This window comes from Populus euphratica, unplaced genomic scaffold, assembly GCF_000495115.2.
Source record: "Populus euphratica unplaced genomic scaffold, PopEup_1.0 scaffold16.1, whole genome shotgun sequence".
In the NCBI taxonomy this organism is placed as follows: domain Eukaryota; kingdom Viridiplantae; phylum Streptophyta; class Magnoliopsida; order Malpighiales; family Salicaceae; genus Populus; species Populus euphratica.
Window position 1 is genome coordinate 1,559,076 of NW_011499882.1, and position 20,264 is coordinate 1,579,339.

The following is a 20,264-nucleotide window of genomic DNA, read 5'->3' on the forward strand; positions in this document are numbered from 1 at the left end:
AAAGGATGTCACGATGCTTGCCTGCAGCATGGCCATTGCCTCTCATTGCTCCACTACAGTACGTACTATTCAAGAAAGGTTACTGGCTGCTGCTGCTGTCCTGTCATTGCATGCTCTGCTCATCATGTGGTTTTTTAACAGGAATGGATCATCTGGGTTCTCTTCATCTTCAACAGCAGAGGAAGTCACTCGTGGGGTTGATGCCTCTGGCCTCACTGCCATTGTCACAGGTCATACATGCATATATGTCTTTTCTATTTGAATCATGATTTCTGTAAGATAACGTCATTGCATTGCTACATCAAGAAATGAAGATATGCATAACATACAAACTTAAAGCCTACAAAAGACATTCAGCAATTCGTATTACCACTTTATGATTGTATCTTTTTTGGTTTCATGTGGGTTTTAGGAGCATCTAGTGGTATTGGCACTGAGACTGCGCGAGTTCTTGCGTTGCGTGGTGTACATGTCATTATGGGGGTCAGGAACATGGCTTCTGGAAGAGATGTCAAAGATGCAATGGTTAAGGAAATGCCCACTGCCAAAGTTGATGTCATGGAATTGGACCTCAGCTCGCTGGCATCTGTGAGGAAATTCGCATCTGATTTCAATTCCTCAGGCCGCCCCTTGAACCTCTTAATGTAAGGAAAATTAAGAACCTTGATGGTAGACAATATATATTTCGCATTTGTCTCATCCTATTCTGAACATTTTGGTTTCCGTTCATTCATGCATAGCTTTCTTGGTGTCTCCTGGGCCTGCTCAGTTTACTAAATTATAGAAATGATTTTATCTTCTCTATTGTAAGTAACAATGCAAGAGTTATGGCGACACCGTTCATGCTTTCCAAAGACAACATAGAGCTACAGTTTGCAACAAATCACCTGGGTACTCATTTTGTTTTAAGAAATAATAAATAATTCAATGATTTCTTGTGAAACAAGCGAGTAGACTAAGTTGATTCCTTTAAATGCTTTCTGCAGGTCATTTTCTTTTGACAAATCTTTTGTTGGATACTATGAAGAAAACGGCACGTGAAAGTGGCATAGAAGGAAGAATTGTAATTGTTTCCTCGGGGTTTCACCGCTATCCATATCCTGAGGGAATTCGTTTTGATAATATCAATGATCAGTCAGGGTAACACTGTAATCATTCAGAGTTGCATCCATTTCTAATTTTGAAAGCATGCTAGTCACCAAGCAGAACCAGTGTCCCTAATTTCATATGTCCGGCCTGTTACGTCTTTCAATTTTCTGAAGATCAACATATATTCTCTTATATGCTGTTTAAATGATGATATTAATAATCTTATGTCTTAAAGTGAAGTCTGAACCTTCAAGAACAAATTAAGTTAATTAAGTAAAAGATAATTCTTGTTTGCTACACATGATGGATATTTGCTTGTGATACTTCGAGTCTTCGACCTGTCTTTAAGTTCTGAACTATTGTGCATGCCTCGTCTGATTTTAGCTGAATGCCTTTCAAATTCACATGATGTACATGTGATTGAAATTTTCTTGGCAAACACGAATACTTTCATGGTAAAGAGCTTATCACATGTCATAACTTCTTAGGCCATTGTTTGTGTCTGCTGATATGATTCAGAAGAGAAAATTGCTAAATGTAGTATGCGCTTTTGTTGTTGGAATAACCTCCGTAACACATCTTGCTTCTACCAGCGTCTTGATTATTTTTTTTAAACCGTGAAGCTCTTTCTGTATCCTCTACATGCATTGGACTTGATGCATGCTATTCAGGATGTTTAATTTGTTGTCTGATATAATCATGCTATGCAATATTGATCTTGAATGAAGAATTTTGATCTTGTCTATGCTTGCTCTTGTAAAGGTATAAAAGGTTCCTGGCATATGGCCAATCGAAACTTGCAAATGTGCTGCATGCTAACGAGCTCACTAGACGATTCAAGGTATCTGGTTTTCTTTTTTATAAAAAAGTCTCATGAAGTGCTTGATAAAAAGAGAATGTCGATAGCATCTTTTGCGAACAAGGATCAAACCAATTCCTTATAAAAAAAATACCCCTCCAACAGCTTAATTAGAGATGCATTGTATATAGCATTCGAAGAATCTAGGATTCAAGTACAACCCTACACTATATCTGAACATGGATAGATATGATGCTAAGTGCAACATGTTCTTGATTGTTTTGATAACCAGGAAGATGGAGTAAACATAACTGCAAATTCATTGCATCCTGGAGTAATCGCCACCAATCTTTTCCGTCATAATACGAGCCTTGCCAACGACAATCCCATAACAGGTTTCACATTTTAACTCCTCTCTAATCTTTCTGGTCTGACTTCAATGGACTCGGTCCCAAATTCAAGTGAAAAATAGCTTCTTAACTTCATGAGTTCTTTTGATTTAACGCAGTCTTTCTCAAGTCCCTTGCCGGGCTTGTGCTAAAAAATGTCCAGCAGGTGAGCTGCCTGTCTTCCAAAATACACTTTGTTTTTCTAGTTTCCCTAAACTGAAACACCTTCATTGCACAAAAGCCTAGTGATCTTCGTTTCCATCTTCATATTTCTTGATTTGATTGCAGGGTGCTGCAACAACGTGCTATGTGGCATTAAATCCACAAGTAAAGGGTGTAAGCGGTGAGTATTTTTCGGGTTGTAATCTGGCCGCTGCATGCTCAGAGAGTAGAGATGCCGAGTTAGCGAAGAAACTCTGGGATTTCAGTATGGATTTGGTTCAATAAATATATATTGATGCCTACAAGTTTCTATGTTTCCAAGATAATGTAATATATTTCAGAGGGATATGGTGTAATTCCATTTGCCATATGGTCTCTGGTATCAGTGTTTGTACTCCTTTATTGTGACGATGAAGTCGCAGAAGTATACATCCTCGCAGAGAAAAGAAAAGGAAAGAAAAATCTAAGTGATTGCATTTCAAAAAACAGGGTACCAGTACTGCTAAAATGTTATCGATGGCAACGCCTGTTCTTGAATTCTTTTAATCCATCAACGTGAAATTATTATCATTTACATTCAGATAAAAAAAAGTCAAAAATAAAAAATGGAGCATGTTGACGAGATAAAAAAAGAAAAGAAGAAATGAGACATTTCTTACATTAAAGATAATAATTTTCATAAAATTAAATAAAAAAACTAAAGAGCTCTCCGTGGCTTAAGATAAAATATTTTAAGTTTCTTTTTAATATTTACTAATATTTTAAATTCTTGATCTGTTTTATTAATAAATAAAAACCTTACTTTTTTATGTTAAAGGTTTTTTATATTTTTATGCGCGGCTAAGTGACCTGTTCCCAGCCAAAATTAAACGGTGCAATAATAACGTATTGAACTGTCAAAATTATGTAGAAACGACAGCCTATAGGACATTAATAGTTTCCGTCGTGCCAGATATGCTGGGATAAATTTAATCAACCATTAGCCACTAATTATCACTTATCATTATCAATTATCAACCACCCAATTATCATTTATAGCCATCAACTATCAACCAACACCTACCACTTAGAATTTAAATTTTCTTATTTTTAATTTATATATAAATATATAGTTTAGTTTATGCTATTACATACAAGAACGATAAAAAAAAAACACTAAAAAAATATATATATTAAGAATTTATATTTATTTTATAAATTTATTATTTTAAAATAAAACTGTGTATTTTATCTGGTTTAAGTATTATAAAATTACCACATGTAATTTCTCCCGCCAACAAAATAAAGGATGTCATGATGGCTCGGCGGCAGCACGGCCATGGACTTTCTTTGCTGCACTGCAGCACTAGTCAAGAAAGGTCGCTGGCTGCTGCTGCTATCCTGTCATTGCATACTCTTAACACTAGACTCAATTTAGATCATCTCATCATGTGGTTTTTCAAAAGGAAAGGACCATCTGGGCTATCTTCATCTTCTACAGCTGAGAAAGTTACTCATGGGATTGATGCCTCTGGCCTCACTGCCATTGTCACAGGCCATACATGCATGTGTCTTTTCTATTTAAATTATGATTGTTTTGTTTTGCCGTGGTACAAAATGGGAGATCTGTGCTCATTATTTAGAGTCCCTCTGTAGGAGTTAAATTTGTATTTTATGCATATCTTCATTTCTTGATGTAGTTATATGGTACGTATGAGTGCAAAAGAAATGAGGGATAGGTTGGTTTTTCTTTGTGCTTCCAAATGGAAATTTCAATAGTTTTTCAGCATCCACATGTGTTTTTTTTTTTTTATTTATGATGTTGTTTCATGTAGCACTTGGCGCAAATATGGGCTTGTTTATGAAAAATTCAAGTAGATTTATTAGGATGAAATTGCTGTAAAGGTTTGCAAGAATCATGACTTTATCTTAAATAAGTCAGAGATCGTTTGTATGGTGAGACAATATCCAAAACATGTTTTTAAGTTCATTTGATTTGCTAACCACAAAGTGATTAATAAGGTGTGTATGTATACTGGTCAGGTTTTTATTAATTTGAGTTCAATAGACTTCAATGTTAACTTTAATGTTACTTGATATTTATATGGTTATTAATTTTAAGATTTATAGAATAAGTTAATACGAACACTCATAATAATTTTTAAGAAATAATGTATATATGCTGCTATAATAGCAGCATATGAAGGATCAATAATAACAGGGTATTAGGATCGAGTTCTCCAAAACTCTATGGAATAAACACACTTGCATGCTTTTGGAAAGAATGCAAAACTGTTTACTGTGGAGAATGGAAATCTATCTGCATGCTTTATGATTAATGGGTATATCCTATAAATCCTTATTGTGGACTGTGCAAGCATTGCACAGGTTTTGTGTTTCAAGACATTCAATAATTCGTATTGCCACGATGATTTGACAAGCATTTTTATTTCCTATTGGTTTTAGGAGCATCTAGTGGTATTGGCACGGAGACTGCGCGAGTTCTTGCGTTGCGTGGTGTCCATGTTATTATGGGGTCAGGACTATGGCTGCTGGAAGAGACTTCAAAGACGCAATAGTTAAGGAAATATCCACTGCCAAAGTTGATCCCATGGTATTGGACCTCAGTTCACTGGCATCTGTGAGGAAATTTACATCGGATTTCAGTTCCTCGGGCCGTCCCTTGAACCTCTTAATGTTAGGAAAAATAAAGAACCCTGATGGTAGATAATATTCCGCATTTGTCTCATCGTACTCTCATGCTAGTTTTCATGATTTAACATTTTGGTTTCTGTTCATTCATGCATAGCTTTCTTGGTGTCTCCTGGGCTTGCTCAGTTTAGTAAATTATAGAGAGAGGAATGATTTTATCTTCTCTATTGTAAGTAACAATGCAAGAGTTATGGCGACACCGTTCATGCTTTCCAAAGACAACATAGAGCTACAGTTTGCAACAAATCACCTGGGTACTCATTTTGTTTTAAGAAATAATAAATAATTCAATGATTTCTTGTCCAAACAAACGAGTAGACTAAGTTAATTCCTTCAAATGCTTTCTACAGGACATTTTCTTTTGACAAATCTTTTGTTGGGTACCATGAAGAAAACGGCACGTGAAAGACAGAGAAGGAAGAGTTGTAAATGTTTCCTAGGAGTCCCACCGATCTCCATATCCTGAGGGAATTCGTTTTGATAAAATCATTGATCAGCCAGGGTAACACTGTAATCATTCAGTATTGCATCAATTTCTAATTTTAAAAGTATGCTAGTCATCAAGCAGGACCAGTGTCCCTAATTTCATGTCTTTTTTAAACATGCCTGCTCTGGGATATAGGATGGCCCATGTTGTATATCTCAATTTTCTGAAGATCAAAATAATTTTATAAACATATGCTGCTTAAATGATGAAATAAATCTTATATCTTAAAGTGAAGCTCGAACCTGCAAGAACAAAGTTGGTGAAGTAAAGGTAATTCTCGCTCGCTACACGTGTAGAATAATTCGCATCTGATACTTCGATCTGTTTTCAAGTTTCAAACTATTGTGCATGCTTCATATGATTTTAGCCGAATGCCTGTCAAATTCCCATGATCTGTGATTGGAATTTTCTTGGTAAACTTGAATACTTTCTCAGTAAAGAGCTTATCATATGTCAGTACTTTTTAGGCGGTTGTTTGTGTCTATTGATGTCATTCGGAAGACAAAATTGTTACATGCAGCATATGTTTATAAGAGCCTTGCCAACGACAATGCCATAAGAAGTCTGACATTTTAACCCCTCTAATCTTTGTGGTCTTACTTCAATGGACTCGGTCCCAAATTCAAGTGAAAAATAGCATCTTAACTTCAGTTCTTTTGATTTAATGCAGTCTTTCTCAAGTCTCTCGCCGGGCTTGTGCTAAAAATTGTCCAGGAGGTGAGCTGGCTGTCTTCCAAAATACACTTTGTTTTTTTAGTTTCCCTAAAATGAAACACCTTCATTGCACAAAAAGCCTAGTGATCTTCGTTTCCATTTTCATATTTCTTGAATTGGATTGCAGGGTGCTGCAACAACGTGCTATGTGGCATTAGATCCACAAGTAAAGGGTGTAGGTGGGGAATATTTTTCGGGTTGTAATCCGGCCGCTGCATGCTCAGAGAGTAGAGATGCCGAGTTAGCAAAGAAACTCTGGGATTTCAGTATGGATTTGGTTCAATAAATATTGATGCCTACAAGTTTCTATATTTCCAAGATAATGTAATATATTTCAGGGGGATTCTTGGTTCTTCATGAAAGATGATGGTGTATTCTATTTGCCATATTGTCTTTGGTATCAATGTTGTAACGCTTTATTGTGACAATGTACTCATAGAATGCTGTTTCCTCACAAAGAAAAGTAAAGGAATGAAAAACTTAAGGAATGTCGTTCGTATGATTGCATTTCAGAAATGGGAATCAGAAAATGACACATTTCCCTTAAGATCTCCAACTGTACAAAACCGAAAATTATGAGACATGATCTCAACTGGCTTCTCCAATTAACCATAATGAGCTGGTTTGTAAGGAGATCATTAAATTGGTTTCATGGGCAGGCCATGTTTTGTTGGACTGGACTGAGGCCTTTAGCCCCTGAAGAAATAAAATGGACATACGCCTACTGTTCACTGCCTTTTGAGTAGGACAACTACAAAGTGCAACGGTAGATGATGTGTTTATGATAAGACACAGAAAGAATGTGGTTTTTGAGCAGAAAAGGAACATCTGGGTTCTCAGCTTCTTCCACAGCTGAAGATGTTACACAAGGGATTGATGGCTCTGGTCTGACTGCCATTGTCACAGGTCAATTTGTTTTTAAACCCGAAAAAAGTGATCATTTGAAAGCAAGCATTAGGGATACTTTTTTATTTGATGATCATGGATGTATTATGCTGCAGGAGCATCAAGTGGGATTGGAGCAGAAACTGCACGGGTGCTTGCATTACGGGGTGTTCATGTAGTTATGGGAGTGAGGAATCTGGAAGCTGGCAGGGCGGTCAAAGAAGCAATTGTTAAGGGAAACCCTAATGCAAAGCTTGATGCCATGGATTTGGATTTAAGTTCCATGGCATCAGTAAAGAAATTTGCAGAAGACTTCAAGTCCTTGAATCTTCCCTTAAACCTTCTCATGTAAGTTAATTGGATAACAGGAAAAATGATTTACGGGCTCTAATTTGCTTAGTATTTTCGTTTTGCTTACACCCAGAACCTTTTGATGTTTTCACTTTGTGACAACCTGCACTGAAAGCAGATATACATTTGTTAGTAACAATGCAGGAATCATGGCAACGCCATTCATGCTTTCCAGAGACAACATAGAACTTCAATTCGCAACAAACCATGTCGGTGAGTACATTTTTCTTTTTTAAATGAACTGTCAATTGTTTGAATGTTAAAAAGCTTCCTGCTTCCACCTTTGTCTGTATTTTTTTTTTTGAGATTTGCATGGGTGAACAAGCGCAGGCATGTGTTGGAGGGTTCCTTTTTAGCTCAGGATGGTGGGATGAAGAAACTGTTAAATGTATACAAAATAGCTTGATCAATCCAATGGAGTCAATCGTGTGATGTGTTTTTTTAATACTTGAGACTCTGATATTGCAGGTCATTTTCTGTTGACGAATTTACTGATGGAAACCATTAGAAAGACAGCTCGCGCAAGCAGGAAAGAAGGAAGGATTGTGAATGTCTCATCACGCCGGCACAAATTCTCATACCCAGAAGGGATTCGTTTTGCTAAACTCAATGATCCATCCGGGTAGAACCACATCTCAACACAGAATTGCATGGATCTCACTTTTGGAGGTCTATTTTATTTGTTCATGTTAAGCATTCTGGTCTGGATAATTACAAATGATTTTGACATAGCATTTGAAAATTCTTGCAAATTTTTAACAAAATTGAGTTGAATTTCGAGCACAGTTGTGTTTAGCATAGCAAATCCCTGTAAGGATAGGCATGGAGCAAAATGGGGAAACACCAGTTTATTAATCATTCAGGTTGTGGCTAGTCAATAGTGTAGAACATCAAATGTGTTCAGTATATGATGTCATTTGTAACTGAATTTGTGGGGAATTTGCTGTTTGTTGCCCCCATTTTTTACTACTAAAGCTTGTCATAAAGTGAGATTGATTGCTAAACATAGTTCTTGATAATTTGTAATGAATGTTTAGTCAGTTTTGCAAAATTATTCTTAGGACACATGTAGTGAATGTGTTTTGCAAGATATAGCTTTCCTCTTAACATATAGTGAACGTGATTGTACAGGTATAACAGTTTATCTGCATATGGTCAGTCGAAGCTTGCAAATATTTTGCATGCTAATGAGCTTGGAAGACAACTAAAGGTGTGTTATTTGTTCAAGCATATTAATGAACTTGCACTGTACAGTGCTGTTGAGCTTCCAGAAATGATATTTTTTAAGCTATGTCAGTGTACACTATCTCTTTGCTATAAACTTGGATTTTCTCTTGGCAGAACTTCCTTGGCCTTGGTACCTGAAGTTTTCGGTCATTGTGTTTTTCTCAGTTGATTGGCTGTGTATAGACAGCAATAAGTAAATACCGGATTCTTCCAATTTGAAGGAGGGACAATCTATTGTTATAATTCACAATTAATGCTCTCCTCTGTCTAATATGAAGTAGAATGTGGTAGTTATGATAATGTTAAGTTGCCGCAACATGTTGATGATATATTGTTCAATCAGGAAGACAGGGTGGAGGTAACTGCAAATTCAGTTCATCCGGGATTGATAGCCACCAACCTTTTTCGGCATTACAGTTTTCTCACAGGTATTTTACTTATTTTTCATAGTAGATTAGCTTTTGATTTTTGCTGATGGAAACAACTTTTTCTGCTTTGGTTTGATGAAGAAAACCGTGTTGGCAAATGATCTCATTTTCTTACTCCATGGACAACAAATATATTTCAAAAGATTTGGAGTGTTAAAATAATCAAAGGCAACTTCAACCATGATTTATGTTCATACCTCTTCAGTCAATTGCCAACTGCCAGGGGGGAGGAGAGTTGATGCTCAAACCTCCTTGCTCAGTCGAGACTGAGAATTATTGGCCTTCACAATTGCAACGTTATCTTTCAGAGGCTGTCTTGCCCATATTCTGCGAAAAAACTGAACAGTTTTCTTTCTTTCTTTCTTTCTTTTTTAGGTGCTTCACTTTTCACTGAATCACACAGTTAATGAACCTTCCATAATACAAGGATGGATATTGTAAAACCCTTGTTTGCCTCATCATGGAGAAAGTTTAGCTAAGATTTAATATCATTTTTTTCAGGTTAAAATCCCATGTTCTTCTCTTGGATGTATCTGATGAAAGTCAGCTGGGATTTTAATTTTAGTGCTGATGATGTGGGTTTTATGCAGGTCTTGTTGGTCTTGTTGGTAAGTACGTCATCAAAAATGTTCAGCAGGTACTCATAATTAACTGAGAAAAAACAATTAAGTAAATATTAATCGGATAATGTCTTTAGAATTGCTTGCATCCTCTCTTCCTCTCTGTGTATGTGTGCTCGTGCATGTCTTCTTGCACCACAAGTTTTGATGGAAACAAAACTCTGTCCAGTTTTCTTGTGAGAATTGATTTGAAATAATGGATTTTCTGTAGATTACACAGGCTTTTGAAGTCATGCATGCTCTGTTTTTGAATCAATCTGGGTGTAGGGGGCAGCAACTACATGCTACGTAGCGTTGCATCCAAAAGTTAAAGGCATGAGCGGGCAGTATTTTGCTGACAGCAGCATAGCCAAGGCGAGTTTACAGGCAAATGATGCTGAGTTGGCTACGAAACTCTGGGATTTCAGCTTAGATTTGGTCCGTAGAGGCTCAACTCCTTCATAAACGTCATAAAACTGATTCCAATAAGGAGATTCTGCCCTGCAAAGATTATGCTGCAAGTTCTCAATAAGAAGCCATCTGCTTGAAACTCTTTAGTCTTTACGTCTCATTGCAAGTAAAGTCATTTCAATCTGCACGCGTGAAACCACACATGCCATGAATATGGAATCAATAATTTGGAGTTGGTCCAGTTCTTTCCTAGCCAGATTTACCTTTCACTAGAATTAAGGAGCTTCAGCAATGTTAAAATTGAGCATTCAATTTCTAAAGCTTGAATCTCAAACTTTCTCATTTCACAGTGAGTTCTCAGACGATTCACTTTCTTGGGATTATATAAAATGAGATCCTACTCGTATTATTTTAATCTATTGTAATTTTTACTTATTTTATTAATTCATAAATTTATAAATTGTGTCTGCATATATACAAATTGCCTACGTATATATATAGATTGGCTCTGTAACTCATGATAGGCTTCGAAGCATATGCTTGAAACGTTATCATTCAGTAACTTGATGAGAAATCGAAAATTCAGAAATCACTGGATTAGATTCTTTTCAATAACTAGTGATACTGTACATACAAATCAGCTTGAATCGACTATAAGGCAACAGTTAATCTGAGCCAGCATAAAAATACTCCAAGAAACAAGCACACGCAGGCTCGACAAATCCACATCTGCTTCGTAAACAAATTTCTAGCCCCGATTCAGTTCATCTTCTGTACAGCACTTTCAGACCCAAAAAAAAGGTTGTCCAAAAAAGTAGTAATTGCACTTGCTTGATATTTGTTTTTTTTATACCATGATCTAAAGGAATATACAATTCTCAATGCCACGAATAATTTCCATACTGAAGGAACTGCCATACAACGGATCATGAGATGCAACGCAATGCAAGGGGGGATGTAGTCTTTCACCTTAATCAGTTTGAGTGCTAGAGCGATTCGTCAAGTGTGTGCAAGTTCGCAATGCATGTCACCACAAAATGGCCACAAGAGCAAGTTTCTCAGTTTAGTTAGCAAGCTCCATTTCAGTGCATCTGAAGATCTGACCAGAAAGAATATTTTCAGAGAGGCATGCATTTATCTAAATGCATAAGCTTGGAACCACGCTGATCAATCTGCCTCCAGCCAAGTCTCATCACCTTTAAACTTATTCCACATTTCCTTCCCTTTATTGAACATGCTAGTTTCCTCAGCTGTTAATGTGATGAATAAAACAATCATATTTAACCAAAATGAGTCTCAAAATCTTGAAAGCTTGCTTTGATCCGTCAGTCCACAAAAATGCATTAGATTATATACCTCCGGTTCTACTGGGTAAAGGAGAGTTGGGACTTAGATCCAGGGATGGTTTCATTTTCACATGATCCCTCAAAAGCTTCCGAGACACTCGAACAGCCAAGACTGACTGCCCATCATAAGGTTCCCCTTGAGTAGGCCTTCCAAGCTGCTTTCCTATGAGATCATTTTCACAGGGAACCAGCTCTGAGAAGATGGGAGAGCCAGGCTGCATTCCTCGAAAAAGATCAGGACTGGAATCATGATAAGCCAAGCCATTGGCATATATACCATTTGTGTGATATGGCATGTTTCCAAAACCCTCTTGCAAGTAAACTGACTGTTTCAAGTGATTAAAAGGTATAGCACCAGTTCCACTAGTCAGAGGTGTGGATGAGCCTGAAGTGGTCCGCGGGCTAGCTATAGGTGAAGGAGACATTCTTCCATTTAGGTGTTGTGGTGACCTCGAATGAAAGAGAGGGCTTCCAGTGGGAGAAACAGGGCATGATATGTTCCTTGGTATATGTAAATCACTACAGATTTGGGAATTGAAATCAGATCATAAGATGATGAAATGATGATTGCAGTGATGCCAGTGATATTATGAGAGAGATAGATACCTGGCATGCAGACCAGTTTTTGAAACTCTAGATGAATGAACTGCAAGTCTCTCTGAATCCAAGGTGGGAAAGTTTCTTGCTTGATTAATGCCCTGAAACATGGTGAATAAACCACAGAAACACTTAACATGGCAGGTATCCAAAAGCAGAATGATTGTAAGAGACATGAAAAACAGCTTGTTTAAGCTCTCATGATTTTCCTCTGCTTTCAGTGACAGATAAATAGGTTTCTCCTACGTCATACTGCCAAACAATAACAGTCAAGTAACCTTCCACCCCAGACATACCAGTTTATTGACTTCATAAATATAAATGCATTTGGCACATGCATAATATACAAAACAAAAAAATATAGGATGTGAAGCCTCTCATCCGATGCATACATCCTCTTCACTACAAATTCTGCTTGTATCCTTCAGAGCACAAACATCTCAGAAAAATTCAGAGAGAGCAATCTTCACCGAACTGTAAGGTTATTGTGATGAAAAGTTAGGAGATGACAACTTGTATAACCAAACTTCTTCCCATACTTTTTTAATAGACAACGGTAAAAATTCATATATTTAACATGACATCATTGGACTACAAATGAAATGTATTTCAGCACAATATCAGAGATAAATTTAACATGATGAATTTGCTATTTAAAACAAACATTTTCAGAGCTTAAAATTGCCTTACCAAGCCTTTCCTTCATCTCACATGAAGGGGAATAAATGCAGCCAACTATCCAAGCATGCAAAATTAGATCTCCGTAGAAATTGAAGGAACAACATGAACAAAGGAACATACCATAGCTTTAACTCCATTTGTAACTCCAGGGGGTGGATCAGTAGGTTCAGGGCTTGAAATAGGTCTTTCTAAAGGTGCTGCTGATTTTACGAAAGGATGCTCTAAAAGCTGGGCAGCTGTAGGTCGATGTAGTGGATTACGTTGCAAACATTGCCTTACAAAATCTTTTCCTTCATCTGAGAGGTGATCTGGAATTGTTGGGAGATCCTTACTATTTCCAATTTTAAACATGGCAGCAACCTTCACGACATGAAAACATCGTACATGAGAAGAAAGAACAAAATCTAATACCTGTAAATTCTTCATAAATGAGAAGCACGTGTCAGGATACATGAGAAATAATTTGTGCCAGTTTCCTTTGATCAACTAAAATATTTAGATTTTAGACAGCATTAAATTAAATATTGTCTATAGGAATTACTCCTTCAAACTGGCTCCAAGGTGGTTTTGTGGTAGCCATCTCCAAAACAGTGCATCCAAGACTCCATATATCCACAGCAAGATTGCAACCATTTGAGTTCTTTATAACCTGAGAAAACAATGAAAAAGATGGTTGAGTATAATATGGAAATGCCATTATAAGGACTAGAAAGTTGAGCAAGAAAAGATTCTGACCTCAGGTGCCATCCAATAAGGACTTCCCTTGAATGATAGTGGACATGACTGCCCAGTGATCTGCAAAGCAAAGATTAGGTTAGCTCAGCTACTAGGATTGACCGTAAGAGAGGGAGTAGCAGTAAAAGTATATCAGACTGTACTCAGCAGCACATAATTTTTTTTTTTCTTTAATTTTTGCACCTAGTGCATGCACCCAAGGAATTTAAACTTAAAAAATCAGTCTTCACAAGGTAATTTTACTTGCTGGCAAGGGATTATGCAAGCTACCAAGTTGTCATATGCAGCATTCAACAAACTCCATATCCATAAATATACATATATCAGCTCCGGTTCAATATGAAATTCATCGTCTTTTGGAGAGAAAAATAACTGTTTACACACTTACGTGTTTTGCCATGCCAAAATCAGCTAATTTAACACGACCATTTGGATCTACAAGAATGTTTGCTCCTTTGATATCTCTGAAGAGGAAAGCAAGATATTTATCAAGAAAAAAAAATTTGAGGAACAGCAAGAGAATATTAACAATTGTAAAGATGATCAAATAAATTGTTATTATCTAGCAGATCAAAACGAGGAAAGTCCACTCACCTATGAACAGTGCTTTTAGAATGCAAAAATGCAAGTCCTGACAAGATTTGCTGGGTATAACTACGAATAACTAGCTCGCCCAATTGGCCATATTCCTGGAGAAGTTTATATATGGACCCACCAGATACATACTCCAAGTATATATAAAGCCGGTCACCAACCTGTTCAAGAAATCATTTGAAGGTTTTGTTAATGAAGTGTAGTACTTACAATTGTCCCTTGAAATAGCAAATTGCACACAAAGCAGAAATACTACCTGCCAACTTATTGCACTACGCAGTTAAGCAAGCCAACATGACCCAAAATTTAATCTCTAGAGTATCAATAATTAGGTTTTATGATCACTGACCATTGACTGTTATTCAAACCCAATAATTAGGTTTCATGATCACTGACCATTGACTGTTATTCTAACCCTAACATAAAAGGACTTATAAAGAGCCAAAGGTTATGGTACCAACAACACAAGTTTCAATATGAATACAAGAGGTTAAATTCAATAGCACTTGCATGCAAAAGATAAAGAACAGCACATAAGAGACATACCGTCTCAGATCCATGGTACTGCACAATGTTTGGGTGTTGTAAACGGCTTAAAAGAGAAATTTCCTGTCAAAAGACTGAATGTAAGAACTTCTTTCAAAGCTATTTACAAGTTAAATAATATATAAAAAATATATGCAAGCAGAAAAGTTTATCGTGTTGTCACAAGAAACTTCATTGCTAAGGGGTGATCAACTTACCTGCATCAACTGCTTAGCACTCTCTTTTGACTTAGCATCATCTGAAAATAATGTCACCTCCTTCATTGCACACAATTCGCCACGTTCACTGCCCGATTGTAAAAGTAAAATCAGACATGTAGTCCTCAATTTCACAAACATTTGGAAACTTAGGAATAGTTTAAAATGTCATTCAATAAAAACTGTCAATCAATCATGTAGGTTCTCATAAGAATGGCACCACAAACAAATAGTCAACTTAACTGACTAACAACGGTCTCAACTAGGCATCTCTACTAGGTTATAGTGCAGGTTGCAAACAGTTGGAGCATAATGCATCCATGAGAATTTACATGCAATATTGATAAATCAAACAAATTCAAGCGTTTGCTTTTGGGGTTTATACCTGTTAAATCCAACATAGACATGTCCAAATGTGCCTCTACCCAGAAGCTTTCCTTTTTTCCAGCGAGATCCTGGGCTTGTTGGATTCTCTTGCCTTCCTGGACTTCGTGGCACAGACGGAGATGCTGCTGCTGAGTTTGAATGAGAAAAGGGAGAGGGGCTGGAAATTGTTACAGGAGGGAGGGGCAACCGGTGGCTTTGTTGTTTCCCATCATCTGTCCAGCTTGTCTGGGACTCAATGATCGTCCCTCCTGCTCTGGGATGAATTGGTGTAACAGCACCACTCTGGACTCTGGAGCTGGGGCCAGGGCTGGTCATTCTAGGACTAGGGATCGGAGAACATTCAGGGCTACCCCTGCTTTGTTGCCAGAATAACTGTCCTGACATATCCCCTCCCATTGAGTTATGTCCAGAGTTGTAGCCTGAACCAGGACTGGAGCAGTGGCCAGATCCTAAAAAATTGACATCTGGGTATGGCTTGCCTGCCCAGAAAGCAGAGTTTATGACTTGCTCGGTGCTAGATGCTCTCATGGGACTTCTGGAAGGACTTGACATGGAGCTGTCTGGTGCACTGCCGGAAGCAACATGTTGCGGAACCTGTAGATTCAGCACATGACTGCTTATAGGTCTCTGTTTGGGTGATGTAGAGGAGGTGTGATTACCAAAAGAAAGACTAGCTGGTTTCTTTGCCTCTTTTGAGTTTGAATGGCTCACAATAGTGCACTGATCCTTGAGCATTGCACTTCAGGAGAAAATGTAGTACATTCATCAGGGATGAGTTAAATGAATGATGGAAGAAACCACAAATAATGAACATTTAACAAATTATACAAAGGCTTACCTGGAAGGGCTGCTAGTCTTGGTTCTGGTCCCAAGGTCATAGTCAGTTGCTGGAGGACTACGATGACTTGAGTCAGCAGGATCATCACTATCAGTGGCGCTCTCACTGGAAACTGAAGCAGTGGCCAAATCCCCATCTAAATCTGGTGGATTGGGCCTATTACGAATGCATCCTGGTCTTGGTAGGGGCAAAAACAATGACGAATTTGCACCCTTTTCCAATCTTGGTTTAGTCAATATACTAATTCCAGAGTCTGTGCGCCCCACATTTGCAGGGTGCACGCCAGGAAGGGGGAGTGGTTGGGCATGGGGCCTCTCAGCAAAACTCTGGCACCTAGAAACATGTTTTGATGAAGGTGAAGGTGATCTTGATACTGCTCGAGATTGAGATCCCCTCTCTGAAATTGTGTCACTGCAACATCTTCGAGAACCTCCAGATCTACCATTAAGGTTACCATCAGATGGACTCTTAAATCTTCTGTGTAATGTATCAATGAAACTTTCCTTGTTTGCTTTCTTCTTCAGTTCTTTAGATGATGACTTTCCCCACCACGAAGGCATCTTTTTCTCAAAAAAAAAATTAATTTTTTTATTTACAAAGAATCACCATGCAAAGTTCTCCCAAAGCTAATCCATTCGGATATCAAACATAATAATATAGCACCTAGGTATGAAGTTATGAACCACATGAAAACCCTAAAAAGCTTGAGCTTGAGGTCTTAGAAAGTTCAACAATTAAGTTCACTGAAGGAGTTTCATGAAAATTGAGGCTAACATTCTGGGGGGCAGATTTTGAGTGACATTGAAAACGGTCAGAAATTATAAACCTGCAGACATAAATGGAAAAGGCCCGTCTTCAGTTCTCTTAAGAAACTTAGCATCTTCAAAAATAACACAAATTATCCAAAACTATGAAGTTCACAGAACATTAATCACTAACACCATCAGAAACATCTTGTGACTAGTTTACAATAGAGTTTTAATTATCCCATAAACACATCGACATGAAAAGAATCCATGTGTGGTTTCATCTTCTTAATTCTAGCAGAACCTTTGTATGAGTCAATGAGAGTTCAGGTACGAAACAGGTCTACTGGAAACACTGGTAGGAAGTCAAAAATCAGCCCAAAAATCCACTTTCGAGTGCTTTCTAGGTCTATCAAACAGCTTCTGACGCTAATTCCATGAATACCCATTTGACTTCAATAATGGAAAGAAACATCAAATATAATTTTCCGGGGAAAAAAAAAACCCTTTATTCCAATACTTACAGATATAAATATAAGAACTGGAAAAACCCAAAATCAATCCTTCAATATCATGATCACAATTATTGGTCTCAAAATTTACAATTTTTTTACAACAACAGAAAGTAGAGTGAGCACAAAGTGGATACCTCCACTCAGTTTCTTTCCCATTCTCTTCATTCAACCCTTTATTCCAATACTTACAGATATATATATATATATAAGAACTGGAAAAACCCAAAATCAATCCTTTAATATCTCTATCACAATTATTAGTCTCAGAATTTACAATTTTTTTACAAAAACAACAGCAAGTAGAGTGGGCACAGAGTGGATACCTCCACTCAGTTTCTTTCCCATTCTCTTCATTCAATCCTATTTTCTCAGGAACCAAACAGACTCTAAAGATCTCAAATTGCTACAAAGAAGAAAACTTTACCAATACAGATCTAAAATTCCACAAAAAAAAAAAACAGCAAACACCAAAACTTAATCCACTCCGTTCAAAACATTAGTAAGGAAAAAAAAAACACAAAATGGGGCATAAGAAAAACACCTACTTTTTCCACGCAATTGATGAAGCAGTGAAGAAGCTAAAGTAGAGGGAGACCAGGTGATTGAATAGAGCAACAAGTCTTCAATGTTTCCACTTTAGAGAGTGAAAGAAGCAAAATTAAAAGAAACCCAATTAAAATCTGCATCTAAGAAGTGAGAAAGTGAGAAAAAGATTTTGAATTTGCAAGTTCGTGAAGAGATCATAAGAGATCGCGCTAGAAATAGAGAGAGATTTTGATAGAAATGGGGCGGGGGAGACCGTCCCAAGACATGAGCTCTGTATGTGCTCGATTCTTGCTCTATTAATAATATAATAACAGGACTACTCACTGCTGCCACTACTACAATTTGTTTTAATAAAAAAACATTATTATTATTATTGCAGTGTGGATTTGTTGATTTTGATTCTTTTGGTCTATGGTGACGCTCGGAAATTTATTATTTTATTTGTTTTTAAAATATTTTTTATATTAAAATAATTTTTTAATTTTTTAAAAATTAATTTTAAAATCAGCACTTTAAAACAATAAAAAAAATTAAAAAAATTTAAATTTTAAATATAATTATATTTTCAAACACTCCCTTGCTCGCTTCTATTATTAATCTTGTATGCTAATATTTGCAATGAACATCATGGACTAGCATGGATTTACTACATGATTAAGTTTTTGTTGTAACTTCCCATTAAAATTATGGAATTTTATTCCAAAGCTTGTTTAATGTAATGTATATGTTTGATGGGTGTTCTGCGTCAAAACTTTAAGAAAAAATGAGGCAAAAATGCATTATGAATACACTAATTTGGATATAGGTTTTGGGCATTTTTGATAGTTTGGTAATAATTTTTAAAGTTATTTTTTAAAAAACTATTTTTATTTAAAAAAATATAATCATGGCACAACCTTAAACACCACATTTAATAATGTAACCATCAAAAATAAAAATAAATAAATCATCAAGTTTATAGTCATGCAGTTAATGGTATTTCAATATATTTTATATTAAAAATCCTCATAAATCCATTAACCTATGTATAAATAATATCCATGTAATGCAAAAGTTAATCTTGATATACAAATATCAAGTATGAATTAAGTGGCGACTGATTTAATGCTTGTGTTATTGTTGTTGATGAGGTTTTGAAAAAAATTATTCCTAAAAATCCTTACACATTGTATAATGTGTTTTATACTGGTTTTTTCTTTAATTAATTTTATCAAGAGATATAAATCATTTCTTGAAGAAATATATACACAAAGTCTCTTAAAAACTTCTAAAAATATTGATGGAAACCGTTTAAAAATCAAGTCAGTATGAGATATTTTAGAATAGTAAAATATATTAATAAAAATATTAATGAGTTTTTATGAAGATAAAGAAGATGAAAGGAGAGAAGATGTAGAATTCAGGAAAAAGAAGTAGAGAATGTGTTTACGTCTGAGAATATAAAGTTTTGAACCTCTTCTGTATATTTTTTTTCTCTTTTTTATATATTTTTTTTATATTACCTGACTTAACATGTTCATGCAACGTAAAAAAAATAAAAATATAATTTTATATAAATAAAATAATATTATTTTATTGTTTGTACTATCACATCTAATTAATATAAATATAAAATAATTATTTGTATTTAATAGAATATAATAATTATTATAATTATTAATCCAGACATAGAATGTAAAAAAGTCAGTATAAAATTACTTTTAAGCTATGCACTCGATCTAATAAGCATTAGGTTTAACTTATACAATGAGCCCAAAAAACATTAGATGTAGCTTATGATTGTACTTAAAAATAATTAAAGATGAACACGTAATATTTTAATGTGAAGTTAGACGGTGTCACATCCCTAATCCAAGAGGAGACTGGACGAGGACATGATCTTGCTTCATACAGGACTGGGCACATACGCGTGTAGATCTAAAAAAAATTAAACGTACGAGTGTCTCCACCTCAACATAAAATCAGGCATTGGCACATGAAGACCCAACATGAAGATGGGTGCAGGTGTCTCCCTGGCCCAAAAGGGTGTGGCTTTGATTTTGTGACGCCAATTTCAACTCTCCATGCCATGCGATTTTTATTTTTATTTTTGGATTTAGGGTTTAGTATGTGGTTGAATGTGAATCGTTATATAAATACTCCGTAACTTACAAGTCTTTAATCTGTGTTTAGTATTTTGACAGGTTTTTTATTTACAGTTTCAAAAAATACGTGTTTAATTAAAAATATTATAAGATAGATTTTTATATATATAATAAATAAATATATGTTTTCGTGAATAAAAAACAAATAAATTATTTTAGA

General features: G+C 36.1%; 3 protein-coding genes and 1 pseudogene across 7 annotated transcripts; 3 read left to right on the top strand and 1 right to left on the bottom strand.

Annotated features, from left to right (window-relative positions):
- Positions 1–27: 27 nt before the first annotated feature.
- Positions 28–6,675, top strand: LOC105129677 (short-chain dehydrogenase TIC 32, chloroplastic-like). Of its 2 annotated transcripts, XM_011031852.1 has the most exons (9): positions 28–230; positions 413–644; positions 812–891; positions 987–1,140; positions 1,852–1,930; positions 2,181–2,283; positions 2,397–2,443; positions 2,566–2,671; positions 6,565–6,675. In XM_011031852.1, exons 1-9 carry the CDS (start codon positions 29–31, stop codon positions 6,615–6,617), a joined length of 1,056 nt encoding a protein of 351 aa, XP_011030154.1. In that variant the 5' UTR covers position 28; the 3' UTR covers positions 6,618–6,675. The 2 variants fall into 2 exon arrangements, with proteins under 2 accessions (XP_011030154.1, XP_011030153.1); XM_011031851.1 differs by lacking the exon at positions 6,565–6,675 and having other exon boundaries at positions 2,566–2,868.
- On the top strand, positions 3,769–5,695 carry LOC105129676 (short-chain dehydrogenase TIC 32, chloroplastic-like; annotated as a pseudogene).
- Positions 6,676–7,051: 376 nt separating the features above from the next.
- On the top strand, positions 7,052–10,647 carry LOC105129675 (short-chain dehydrogenase TIC 32, chloroplastic-like). 3 transcript variants are annotated; one of them, XM_011031849.1, is made up of 8 exons: positions 7,052–7,237; positions 7,333–7,564; positions 7,701–7,780; positions 8,036–8,189; positions 8,699–8,777; positions 9,138–9,222; positions 9,813–9,859; positions 10,054–10,647. In XM_011031849.1, exons 1-8 carry the CDS (start codon positions 7,132–7,134, stop codon positions 10,132–10,134), a joined length of 864 nt encoding a protein of 287 aa, XP_011030151.1. In that variant the 5' UTR covers positions 7,052–7,131; the 3' UTR covers positions 10,135–10,647. The 3 variants fall into 3 exon arrangements, with proteins under 3 accessions (XP_011030151.1, XP_011030152.1, XP_011030150.1); XM_011031850.1 differs by having other exon boundaries at positions 9,813–9,830; positions 10,110–10,647; XM_011031848.1 differs by having other exon boundaries at positions 7,053–7,237; positions 10,110–10,647.
- A 168-nt stretch (positions 10,648–10,815) lies between these two features.
- Positions 10,816–18,218, bottom strand: LOC105129674 (mitogen-activated protein kinase kinase kinase YODA-like). 2 transcript variants are annotated; one of them, XM_011031846.1, is made up of 13 exons: positions 17,960–18,218; positions 17,738–17,817; positions 16,154–16,979; positions 15,314–16,054; positions 14,929–15,016; positions 14,732–14,794; positions 14,186–14,346; positions 13,980–14,055; positions 13,592–13,651; positions 13,398–13,505; positions 12,977–13,216; positions 12,185–12,276; positions 10,816–12,097 (listed from the first exon to the last, which is right to left on the bottom strand). In XM_011031846.1, exons 3-13 carry the CDS (start codon positions 16,711–16,713, stop codon positions 11,581–11,583), a joined length of 2,706 nt encoding a protein of 901 aa, XP_011030148.1. In that variant the 5' UTR covers positions 16,714–16,979; positions 17,738–17,817; positions 17,960–18,218; the 3' UTR covers positions 10,816–11,580. The 2 variants fall into 2 exon arrangements, with proteins under 2 accessions (XP_011030148.1, XP_011030147.1); XM_011031845.1 differs by lacking the exon at positions 17,738–17,817.
- Between the last annotated feature and the right edge of the window lie 2,046 nt (positions 18,219–20,264).

Excerpts from the sequence above, each read along its gene's own strand:
- LOC105129677 (XM_011031852.1), top strand. The coding sequence starts at position 29 with ATGGCCATTGCCTCTCATTGCTCCACTACAGTACGTACTATTCAAGAA. Across the intron at positions 892-986 it reads GTTTGCAACAAATCACCTGG|GTCATTTTCTTTTGACAAAT; the intron begins GTACTCATTTTG and ends TGCTTTCTGCAG. Across the intron at positions 2,284-2,396 it reads CAACGACAATCCCATAACAG|TCTTTCTCAAGTCCCTTGCC; the intron begins GTTTCACATTTT and ends GATTTAACGCAG.
- LOC105129675 (XM_011031848.1), top strand. The coding sequence starts at position 7,132 with ATGTGGTTTTTGAGCAGAAAAGGAACATCTGGGTTCTCAGCTTCTTCC. Across the intron at positions 9,223-9,812 it reads GCATTACAGTTTTCTCACAG|GTCTTGTTGGTCTTGTTGGT; the intron begins GTATTTTACTTA and ends GGTTTTATGCAG. Across the intron at positions 9,860-10,109 it reads TCATCAAAAATGTTCAGCAG|GGGGCAGCAACTACATGCTA; the intron begins GTACTCATAATT and ends ATCTGGGTGTAG.
- LOC105129674 (XM_011031845.1), bottom strand. The coding sequence starts at position 16,713 with ATGCCTTCGTGGTGGGGAAAGTCATCATCTAAAGAACTGAAGAAGAAA. Across the intron at positions 13,652-13,979 it reads ATTTTGGCATGGCAAAACAC|ATCACTGGGCAGTCATGTCC; the intron begins GTAAGTGTGTAA and ends TTTGCTTTGCAG. Across the intron at positions 13,217-13,397 it reads CTTGGAGCCAGTTTGAAGGA|GTTGCTGCCATGTTTAAAAT; the intron begins GTAATTCCTATA and ends CATGTCGTGAAG.